The 12,250-nt window shown below is 54.2% G+C and overlaps 1 protein-coding gene across 1 annotated transcript in view; it reads right to left on the bottom strand.

Moving 5' to 3' along the window:
* The window catches only part of LOC112235314 (pleckstrin homology domain-containing family M member 3-like), a 92,696-nt gene that overhangs the window by 43,936 nt on the left and 36,510 nt on the right, over positions 1-12,250 (bottom strand). Inside the window, exons 5-6 of the mRNA XM_042306774.1 lie at positions 8,524-8,669; positions 8,113-8,306 (exon numbers count right to left, since the gene is read on the bottom strand). Coding sequence (XP_042162708.1) covers positions 8,113-8,306; positions 8,524-8,669 — 340 coding nt within the window. The remainder of the gene's footprint in view (positions 1-8,112; positions 8,307-8,523; positions 8,670-12,250) is intronic.

Raw genomic sequence — 12,250 nt, 5'->3', positions numbered from 1 at the left:
CTCCCCTCACACTCCATAGAGTCTCTTCTACCCTCCCCTCACACTCCATAGAGTCTCTTCTACCCTCCCCTCCCCTCACACTCCATACAGCTTCTTCTACCCTCCCCTCCCCTCTCACTCCATACAGCTTCTTCTACCCTCCTCCCACTCCATAGAGTCTCTTCTACCCTCCCCTCCCCTCACACTCCATACAGCTTCTTCTACCCTCCCCCCCTCTCACTCCATACAGCTTCTTCTACCCTCCCCTCCTCTCACTCCATACAGCTTCTTCTACCCTCCCTCCCCTCTCCTCCATACAGCTTCTTCTACCCTCCCCTCTCACTCCATACAGCTTCTTCTACCCTCCCCTCCTCTCACTCCATACAGCTTCTTCTACCCTCCCTCCCCTCCCACCCATAGAGTCTCTTCTACCCTCCCCTCCCCTCCCACTCCATACAGCTTCTTCTACCCTCCCCTCCCCTCTCACTCCATACAGCTTCTTCTGCCCTCCTCACACTCCATACAGCTTCTTCTACCCTCCCCTCCCCTCCCACTCCATACAGCCTCTTCTACCCTCCCCTCACACTCCATACAGTCTCTTCTACCCTCCCCTCCCCTCCCCTCCTCACACTCCATACAGCCTCTTCTACCCTCCCCTCCGCTCCCCTCACACTCCATACAGCCTCTTCTACCCTCCCCTCCCCTCCCCTCCCACTCCATACAGCCTCTTCTACCCTCCCTCCCCTTCCATACAGCCTCTTCTACCCTCCCCTCCCACTCCATACAGCTTCTTCTACCCTCCCCTCCTCTCACTCCATAGAGTCTCTTCTACCCTCCCCTCCTCCCACTCCATAGAGTCTCTTCTACCCTCCCCTCCCCTCCCCACTCCATACAGCTTCTTCTCCCCTCCTCCCACTCCATACAGCCTCTTCTACCCTCCCCTCCCCTCCCACTCCATACAGCTTCTTCTACCCTCTTCTCCCCTCCCCTCCCCTCTCACTCCATACAGCCTCTTCTCCCTCCCCTCTCACTCCATACAGCTTCTTCTACCCTCCCTCCCCTCCCACTCCATACAGCTTCTTCTACCCTCTTCTCCCCCCTCCCCTCCCTCTCACTCCATACAGCCTCTTCTACCCTCCCCTCTCACTCCATACAGCCTCTTCTACCCTCCCCTCTCACTCCATACAGCTTCTTCTACCCTCCCATCCCACTCCATACAGCTTCTTCTACCCTCCTCCCACTCCATAGAGTCTCTTCTACCCTCCTCCCCTCACACTCCATACAGCTTCTTCTACCCTCCCCTCCCCTCTCACTCCATACAGCTTCTTCTACCCTCCCCTCCCCTCTCACTCCATACAGCTTCTTCTACCCTCCCCTCCCCTCTCACTCCATACAGCTTCTTCTACCCTCCCTCCCCTCTCACTCCATACAGCTTCTTCTACCCTCCTCTCCTCCATACAGCTTCTTCTACCCTCCTCCCACTCCATAGAGTCTCTTCTACCCTCCCCTCCCCTCCCACTCCATACAGCTTCTTCTACCCTCCCCTCACACTCCATACAGCTTCTTCTACCCTCCCTCCCCTCTCACTCCATACAGCCTCTTCTACCCTCCCCTCACACTCCATACAGCTTCTTCTACCCTCCCTCACACTCCATACAGCTTCTTCTACCCTCCCCTCACACTCCATAGAGTCTCTTCTACCCTCCCCTCACACTCCATAGAGTCTCTTCTACCCTCCCTCCCCTCACACTCCATACAGCTTCTTCTACCCTCCCCTCCCCTCTCACTCCATACAGCTTCTTCTACCCTCCTCCCACTCCATAGAGTCTCTTCTACCCTCCCCTCCCCTCACACTCCATACAGCTTCTTCTACCCTCCCCTCCCCTCTCACTCCATACAGCTTCTTCTACCCTCCCTCCCCTCTCCTCCATACAGCTTCTTCTACCCTCCCCTCCCCTCTCACTCCATACAGCTTCTTCTACCCTCCCCTCTCACTCCATACAGCTTCTTCTACCCTCCCCTCCCCTCTCACTCCATACAGCTTCTTCTACCCTCCCCTCCTCCCACTCCATAGAGTCTCTTCTACCCTCCCCCCCTCCCACTCCATACAGCTTCTTCTACCCTCCCTCCCCTCTCCTCCATACAGCTTCTTCTACCCTCCCCTCACACTCCATACAGCTTCTTCTACCCTCCCCTCCCCTCCCACTCCATACAGCCTCTTCTACCCTCCCCTCACACTCCATACAGTCTCTTCTACCCTCCCCCCCCTCCCCTCCCCTCACACTCCATACAGCCTCTTCTACCCTCCCCTCCGCTCCTCACACTCCATACAGCCTCTTCTACCCTCCCCTCCCCTCCCCTCCCACTCCATACAGCCTCTTCTACCCTCCCCTCCCCTTCCATACAGCCTCTTCTACCCTCCCCTCCCACTCCATACAGCTTCTTCTACCCTTCTACCCTCCCCTCTCACTCAAATCAAATCAAATCAAACTCCATAGAGTCTCTTCTACCCTCCCCTCCCCTCCCACTCCATAGAGTCTCTTCTACCCTCCCCTCCCCTCCCACTCCATACAGCTTCTTCTCCCCTCCCTCCCACTCCATACAGCCTCTTCTACCCTCCCCTCCCCTCACACTCCATACAGCCTCTTCTACCCTCCCCTCCCTCTCACTCCATACAGCTTCTTCTACCCTCCCCTCACACTCCATACAGCTTCTTCTACCCTCCCCTCCCCTCCCACTCCATACAGCCTCTTCTACCCTCCCCTCACACTCCATACAGTCTCTTCTACCCTCCCTCCCCTCCCCTCCCCTCCCCTCCCCTCACACTCCATACAGCCTCTTCTACCCTCCCCTCCGCTCCCCTCACACTCCATACAGCCTCTTCTACCCTCCCCTCCCCTCCCTCCCACTCCATACAGCCTCTTCTACCCTCCCTCCCCTTCCATACAGCCTCTTCTACCCTCCTCCCACTCCATACAGCTTCTTCTACCCTCCCCTCCTCTCACTCCATAGAGTCTCTTCTACCCTCCCCTCCCCTCCCACTCCATAGAGTCTCTTCTACCCTCCCCTCCCTCCCACTCCATACAGCTTCTTCTCCCCTCCTCCCATCCATACAGCCTCTTCTACCCTCCCCTCCCCTCACACTCCATACAGCCTCTTCTACCCTCCCTCCCCTCACACTCCATACAGCCTCTTCTACCCTCCCCTCACATACTCCATACAGCCTCTTCTACCCTCCCCTCACACTCCATACAGCCTCTTCTACCCTCCCCTCACATCCATACAGCCTCTTCTACCCTCCCCTCCCACTCCATACAGCCTCTTCTACCCTCCCCTCCTCCCACTCCATACAGCCTCTTCTACCCTCCCCTCCCACTCCATACAGCCTCTTCTACCCTCCCCTCACACTCCATACAGCTTCTTCTACCCTCCTCTCACTCCATACAGCTTCTTCTACCCTCCTCACACTCCATACAGCTTCTTCTACCCTCCCTCACACTCCATACAGCTTCTTCTACCCTCCCCTCTCACTCCATACAGCTTCTTCTACCCTCCTCTCACTCCATACAGCTTCTTCTACCCTCCCCTCCCCTCCCACTCCATAGAGTCTCTTCTACCCTCCCCTCCTCCCACCCATACAGCTTCTTCTACCCTCCCCTCACACTCCATACAGCTTCTTCTACCCTCCCCCCCTCTCACTCCATACAGCCTCTTCTACCCTCCCCTCACACTCCATACAGCTTCTTCTACCCTCCCCTCACACTCCATACAGCTTCTTCTACCCTCCCCTCACACTCCATAGAGTCTCTTCTACCCTCCCTCACACTCCATAGAGTCTCTTCTACCCTCCCCTCCCCTCACACTCCATACAGCTTCTTCTACCCTCCCCTCCCCTCTCCTCCATACAGCTTCTTCTACCCTCCCCTCCCACTCCATAGAGTCTCTTCTACCCTCTCCTCCCCTCACACTCCATACAGCTTCTTCTACCCTCCCCTCCCCTCTCACTCCATACAGCTTCTTCTACCCTCCCCTCCCCTCTCACTCCATACAGCTTCTTCTACCCTCCCCTCCCCTCTCACTCCATACAGCTTCTTCTACCCTCCTCTCACTCCATACAGCTTCTTCTACCCTCCCCTCCCTCTCACTCCATACAGCTTCTTCTACCCTCCCCTCCTCCCACTCCATAGAGTCTCTTCTACCCTCCCCTCCCCTCCCACTCCATACAGCTTCTTCTACCCTCCCCTCCTCTCTCACTCCATACAGCTTCTTCTACCCTCCTCACACTCCATACAGCTTCTTCTACCCTCCCCTCCCCTCCCACTCCATACAGCCTCTTCTACCCTCCCCTCACACTCCATACAGTCTCTTCTACCCTCCCCTCCCCTCCCCTCCCCTCACACTCCATACAGCCTCTTCTACCCTCCCCTCCGCTCCCCTCACACTCCATACAGCCTCTTCTACCCTCCCTCCCTCCCACTCCATACAGCCTCTTCTACCCTCCCCTCCCCTTCCATACAGCCTCTTCTACCCTCCTCCCACTCCATACAGCTTCTTCTACCCTCCCCTCCTCTCTCACTCCATAGAGTCTCTTCTACCCTCCCCTCCTCCCACTCCATAGAGTCTCTTCTACCCTCCCCTCCCCTCCCACTCCATACAGCTTCTTCTCCCCTCCCCCCCACTCCATACAGCCTCTTCTACCCTCCCCCCCTCCCACTCCATACAGCTTCTTCTACCCTCTTCTCCCCTCCCTCCCCTCTCACTCCATACAGCCTCTTCTCCCCTCCCCTCTCACTCCATACAGCTTCTTCTACCCTCCCCTCCCCTCCCACCCATACAGCTTCTTCTACCCTCTTCTCCCCCTCCCCTCCCCTCTCACTCCATACAGCCTCTTCTACCCTCCCCTCTCACTCCATACAGCCTCTTCTACCCTCCCCTCTCACTCCATACAGCTTCTTCTACCCTCCCCTCCCACTCCATACAGCTTCTTCTACCCTCCTCCCACTCCATAGAGTCTCTTCTACCCTCCCCTCCCCTCACACTCCATACAGCTTCTTCTACCCTCCCTCCCCTCTCACTCCATACAGCTTCTTCTACCCTCCCCTCCCTCTCCTCCATACAGCTTCTTCTACCCTCCCTCCCCTCTCACTCCATACAGCTTCTTCTACCCTCCCCTCCCCTCTCACTCCATACAGCTTCTTCTACCCTCCCCTCTCACTCCATACAGCTTCTTCTACCCTCCCCTCCTCCCACTCCATAGAGTCTCTTCTACCCTCCCCTCCCCTCCCACTCCATACAGCTTCTTCTACCCTCCCCTCACACTCCATACAGCTTCTTCTACCCTCCCCTCCCCTCTCACTCCATACAGCCTCTTCTACCCTCCTCACACTCCATACAGCTTCTTCTACCCTCCCCTCACACTCCATACAGCTTCTTCTACCCTCCCCTCACACTCCATAGAGTCTCTTCTACCCTCCCCTCACACTCCATAGAGTCTCTTCTACCCTCCCCTCCCCTCACACTCCATACAGCTTCTTCTACCCTCCCCTCCCCTCTCACTCCATACAGCTTCTTCTACCCTCCCCTCCCACTCCATAGAGTCTCTTCTACCCTCCCCTCCCCTCACACTCCATACAGCTTCTTCTACCCTCCCCTCCCCTCTCACTCCATACAGCCTCTTCTACCCTCCCCTCCCCTCTCACTCCATACAGCTTCTTCTACCCTCCCCCCCCTCTCACTCCATACAGCTTCTTCTACCCTCCCCTCTCACTCCATACAGCTTCTTCTACCCTCCCCCCCTCTCACTCCATACAGCTTCTTCTACCCTCCCCTCCTCCCACTCCATAGAGTCTCTTCTACCCTCCCCCCTCCCACTCCATACAGCTTCTTCTACCCTCCCCTCCCCTCTCACTCCATACAGCTTCTTCTACCCTCCCCTCACACTCCATACAGCTTCTTCTACCCTCCCCTCCCTCCCACTCCATACAGCCTCTTCTACCCTCCCCTCACACTCCATACAGTCTCTTCTACCCTCCCCTCCCCTCCCTCCCCTCACACACTCCATACAGCCTCTTCTACCCTCCCCTCCGCTCCCCTCACACTCCATACAGCCTCTTCTACCCTCCCCTCCTCCCACTCCATACAGCCTCTTCTACCCTCCCCTCCCCTTCCATACAGCCTCTTCTACCCTCCCCTCCCACTCCATACAGCTTCTTCTACCCTCCCTCCCCTCTCTCTCCATAGAGTCTCTTCTACCCTCCCCTCCCCTCCCACTCCATAGAGTCTCTTCTACCCTCCCCTCCCCTCCCACTCCATACAGCTTCTTCTCCCCTCCCCTCCCACTCCATACAGCCTCTTCTACCCTCCCCTCCCCTCACACTCCATACAGCCTCTTCTACCCTCCCCTCCCCTCACACTCCATACAGCCTCTTCTACCCTCCCCTCACACTCCATACAGCCTCTTCTACCCTCCCCTCACACTCCATACAGCCTCTTCTACCCTCCCCTCACACTCCATACAGCCTCTTCTACCCTCCCCTCCCACTCCATACAGCCTCTTCTACCCTCCCCTCCCCTCCCACTCCATACAGCCTCTTCTACCCTCCCTCCCACTCCATACAGCCTCTTCTACCCTCCCCTCACACTCCATACAGCTTCTTCTACCCTCCCCTCTCACTCCATACAGCTTCGTCTACCCTCCCCTCACACTCCATACAGCTTCTTCTACCCTCCCCTCACACTCCATACAGCTTCTTCTACCCTCCCCTCACACTCCATACAGCTTCTTCTACCCTCCCCTCCCCTCCCACTCCATACAGTCTCTTCTACCCTCCCCTCCCACTCCATACAGCTTCTTCTACCCTCCCCTCCCCTCCCACTCCATACAGTCTCTTCTACCCTCCCCTCCCCTCACACTCCATACAGCCTCTTCTACCCTCCCCTCCCCTCACACTCCATACAGCTTCTTCTACCCTCCCCTCACACTCCATACAGCTTCTTCTACCCTCCTCCCACTCCATACAGCTTCTTCTACCCTCCTCACACTCCATACAGCTTCTTCTACCCTCCCCTCACACTCCATACAGCTTCTTCTACCCTCCTCACACTCCATACAGCTTCTTCTACCCTCCCTCTCCTCCATACAGCTTCTTCTACCCTCCCCTCCCCTCCCACTCCATACAGTCTCTTCTACCCTCCCCTCCCACTCCATACAGCTTCTTCTACCCTCCCCTCCCCTCCCACTCCATACAGTCTCTTCTACCCTCCCCTCCCCTCACACTCCATACAGCCTCTTCTACCCTCCCCTCACACTCCATACAGCCTCTTCTACCCTCCCCTCACACTCCATACAGCCTCTTCTACCCTCCCCTCCCCTCACACTCCATACAGCTTCTTCTACCCTCCCCTCACACTCCATACAGCTTCTTCTACCCTCCCCTCCCCTCTCACTCCATAGAGTCTCTTCTACCCTCCCCTCCCCTCACACTCCATACAGCCTCTTCTACCCTCCCCTCCCCTCCCACTCCATACAGTCTCTTCTACCCTCCCCTCCCACTCCATACAGCTTCTTCTACCCTCCCTCCCCTCCCACTCCATACAGTCTCTTCTACCCTCCCCTCCCCTCACACTCCATACAGCCTCTTCTACCCTCCCCTCCCCTCTCACTCCATAGAGTCTCTTCTACCCTCCCCTCACACTCCATACAGCCTCTTCTACCCTCCCCTCCCCTCACACTCCATACAGCCTCTTCTACCCTCCCCTCCCCTCCCACTCCATACAGTCTCTTCTACCCTCCCCTCCCCTCCCACTCCATAGAGTCTCTTTTACCCTCCCCTCCCCTCTCACTCCATAGAGTCTCTTCTACCCTCCCCTCCCCTCTCACTCCATAGAGTCTCTTCTACCCTCCCCTCCCACTCCATACAGTCTCTTCTACCCTCCCCTCCCCTCCCACTCCATAGAGTCTCTTCTACCCTCCCCTCCCCTCTCACTCCATAGAGTCTCTTCTACCCTCCCCTCCCCTCTCACTCCATACAGTCTCTTCTACCCTCCCCTCCCCTCCCACTCCATAGAGTCTCTTCTACCCTCCCCTCCCCTCACACTCCATAGAGTCTCTTCTACCCTCCCCTCCCCTCTCACCTTCTCCGGAGGTCCTCGGCCACAGCGGCGCGGCAGCTGAACAGGTATGCTCTGAGGGACTGGAGCTGCTGTCTCAGGCGTAGGACTGCAGCCAGGCCCTCACAGTGTTCATACAGACACGGGTTCAACTGCTGCACATCCAGCAGGGGCTCCTCATAAACAAACTCCAGGAACTCCTTGGCCTGCTTGGACACCTGGACAGAATAGGGAGAGGAGGGGTGGGCTGTGTGTGTGTGTGTGTAAGGTCAAATCCTAACTTCTGAAGTGTACGTAACTAAAAACCTTCTCACTCAGTGGGTGTTTCAGAATTTTTCTGTAGGTTTCTGAATATGTTGCGTGCGAGTGGATATGAACACATACAAGTCACTCTGGTAAATGACTCAGACGTGTGTAGAACATCACGAATCTCACCTTGTGTCTGTTGGTGTCCCAGTTGTGCAGCAGGCGGGCAGGGATGAGGAACAGGTTGTCTTGGTGACAGCTCTGGCAGTAGTACCAGCCACTGTAGCAACACACCTTGGCCTTGCCCCGCGACAACCCTACTGGCTTCTGACACCCTGCACAGAGATAGAGAGGAGATATTGGGTGAGGGAGTGTGTGTGAATGAGTGTATGGGTCTACAGATAAACTAAACCACCAAACACTCTCTGTATCTAGAATTCAAAAAGGTGAGTGATGAAGTCCCTAATTTATTAGCTGTTATTAGACGTTGCAACAGCCATGCAGGTCAACGATTGAGCGGCTGTTGACCTCCACAGGTCAAAGGTCAGGAGACAGAAAAAAAGATTTGACATGGTTAATGATTAGAGTCCCAGTCTGCAAGACTTTCATATGTACCTCTCTCTCAATGCCACACAAACCACTTGCAACCAAGCAAACCAACATCTAGAACTACAAGGACTTCCAAAAACATCCCGTTCAGTGAATCCCTCCAACCCAGTTGAAGCGGAGGTTTCCCCACTCCTCCCTGTAGTCACAATAATCGGGGAATTCAATGCTCTACTGTCTTAGAAAACAGTAGAAAGGAAAGATCCTAGGCTTCTATTGATGTCCTTCAGTAGTGCTGCTATCCTCTGAAAACTCTCTGCTTTGTCTTGGTCTCTTTGTTGTTCCTGCCTGCGCTCCCCCAAACACTCTGGGCCCACGCCATGGGCCACGCTCAGAACCCAAACAGGTGACCGCGGCAACGGCAGGTGTCCCTTATCCCCAGGACGATCTGGGAGGGACGGGGCCCAGGACGCCACGGAGGAAGAAAGGAACAAGGGAAGAAGGAGATGGAGAAGGTAATGGAGGGAGAGGGGGAAGGAGCGCAGACGGATACGGACTTGCACGCTCTTTGTCTTTTTCGGTGGAGCGTAGCGCCTGCCTCTGTACTTCACAGAGACGAGACGGGGAAGAGATCAGACGTGGATAGAGAGAAAGAAGGAAAGAGACGGAGGAGAGAAAAAACAGAGGATAACACACCAACAGTGGCTATCAGAACAGCCGATCTGGACCGGAGAGAAGTTCAGAATTAACCTTATTCAATCGACTACAGGCTTAATTAACTGAATGGACAACAGAGACAGAATGCAATATGGAATTTTATTAAATAGTTTGGGGTATGGCCTCGTCTCCTTGGAGCCAGATGCTGATGACAGGTAGCCCTCTGCTGGGCAGCTGGTATCGAAACCCCCCCGCTGGGGAAAAGGAGGTCCAGGGACGGGCCTTCAGGTTATTATAGCTGGGGGGGGGGTGCGGAGGGTTGTCCAAGACTGTTGCTGAAAAACAGGAAGTGAGAGAACATGGGCAAGTTGACATATAAATACATCAACACTTACACCCATTGGTTGAGACAGGAAAGTGATAATTGCAAGAGGGAGGTTAAAAAGCAAACGTGCTTTATTGTGCCGTGCTTATAGGCTAAAGGTAAATAGGTAAATGACATTCAGCTGATGGCTAATAAGAGGAGGAGATTAGCGAGATGCTACGTTGATTGAGCGTTCAGATCAGCCTTCCTGATTGAGCGTTCAGATCAGCCTTCCTGATTGAGCGTTCAGATCAGCCTTCCTGATTGAGCGTTCAGATCAGCCTTCCTGATTGAGCGTTCAGATCAGCCTTCCTGATTGAGCGTTCAGATCAGCCTTCCTGATTGAGCGTTCAGATCAGCCTTCCTGATTGAACTTTTGTGAACTACATTACAAGTCTCTGTTTTCTGCTATTTATCCGCGGAGGCTTTCTATTGGCTGTTGTTGAAGCTCTGTCAATGAAGAGGAAGTGAGACTGGCTCTACTGCTCTAGGGATAGAGAGAGAAAACAAAGGGTAATAGGTCAACTAAAACACATAAAGGGCCGGTTCAAGAGTATTCCTGGACCCAGATGAAGCCTAGCACTTTTAATGGAGGGCCAAGTGTAAAATGAATCTGGGAGTTGGTTTTCCATTCCCCACTGTGGACAAAAGAGAAGTCAATGTAAAAAACCTTATAGACCTCAAAGAATACATAAACCACAAAACCTCCCCAGCCGACATCTTAATTAGAGTAATGTCTCCCTTAAGGTCCCCTCAGACTTTGGGGACCATTAGTTTCTACTTTATTATTCTGTCAGAGGGAAAAACTTAGAACTCAACCCAACACAATATAACAGAGGCCCCATTATACATGAGTATGATAAATTACTAAGCAGGGACTGATGTGTGACCCTGTTTCTCTTGGAGAGAGAGACCATCTCCTCCTTATGCCTTCCTAAACCCAAACCAATATGGCATAAATACAGGGGCTGCCCTGCCACTGGCTGAGGTTAGGAGCTAGCTACGCACCAGCCAGCTACCATCAGGCACACTGGAGCTAATGTCAACTTGAGCTTTTTGGGGCAGGGACCCCAAGCTATAAAAAGACAGAGTTGGTGTCTTCTCCCCTCAACTCTAGTCCCCTCTCTACCATCCAACCCTGAGCCTAAACACACACACACACACACACACACACACACACACACACCCTGGAGGCTGCAGTGCAGAGCGTACCACAGACCACGCAGTGGGGTGTCGTGTGTCGAGGCTGCCCTGTCATCAACGTAGGAGCGCAGCACAAACCCACACTAACCACCCCTGCTCCATAAATACATCCACCCCCCCAGAAACCCGCTTGCTCTGCTACCCATCCACTCAACTCACAGCGGATGGATGGGGTTTAGCCATTGGGGTTTTTCTCAAAAGGGTTCCTCAGAAATTATTGATGATTGTTAAGTTACCAAATCGCTAACACCATCGTTTACACAACTACACCTTGGCTTCTGTATGGTCTATATTCTCTGAAATAGACCAGCATCTCTAAATCCGGACCATAACTTGTGTTGGATGGTGCGGCTCCTATACTAATGATGTGGACGATGTGGATTCCCTTAGTGAGAGTGAGATGGAAGCCAAGGCCTCCAGGGAGAATGTCCAGCCAGCAGAGAGGATGGTCAGTGCCAGTGGCCAAACGCTGTGACCCAGCTGGGTGCTGGGCAGCACTGCTGATATGGTCAGTAAAGAAAACAAACAAGAAAATCCCTTGCACAAAAAACTATAATCACAAACGCATGTGGAGCTACTTCATGTGTATATGTCCTCCCCAAAGAACCACAGCTCACTAACACAGCTGGATGCATTCTAGAAGCCTTCTAAGGTAGAGTGTAGAGGGCAGAGGGACAGAGCAGTGGTGCTCATGGGAACAACATGCCCTCTTGGAAATCCTGTGTCCACCAGTGTGGGAAGTGGGAAAGAAGAAGAGGTATCAAACCATGACCCCCGCCCCTCATCTCATGCTCCCACTTGAGAGGCCACCGTAGATTAGAACAGAAACACTATTCTAATACTGAGGCCCCCCAGGCCTGCCTTCTATGGTGAATCTGTGGCCCCTGTTCCCCAGTCCCATAGCTAGAGAGGGTCTTTCTGCTCTGTCGTCCCCAGAAAGGGGCTCCCACTCAGCCACGCTTTCAACTGTCCGACGGTTTACACCTCTGTGTGTGTGTGTGTGTGTGTGTGAAGAGGCCTCTTCTTTGATGTGTCTCATTCAACACTCAAATTAAAATGTGTGCAAAGAGAGACAGAAACACAGACAGAGAGAGAAAGAGAGAGAGACAGAAACACAGAGACAGAGAGAGAAAGAGAGAGAGACAG

This window comes from Oncorhynchus tshawytscha, linkage group LG26 (assembly GCF_018296145.1).
Source record: "Oncorhynchus tshawytscha isolate Ot180627B linkage group LG26, Otsh_v2.0, whole genome shotgun sequence".
Classification (NCBI taxonomy): Eukaryota; Metazoa; Chordata; class Actinopteri; order Salmoniformes; family Salmonidae; genus Oncorhynchus; species Oncorhynchus tshawytscha.
The sequence above is the reverse complement of the archived record's forward strand: the minus strand, read 5'-3'. Positions and strand labels throughout refer to the sequence as shown.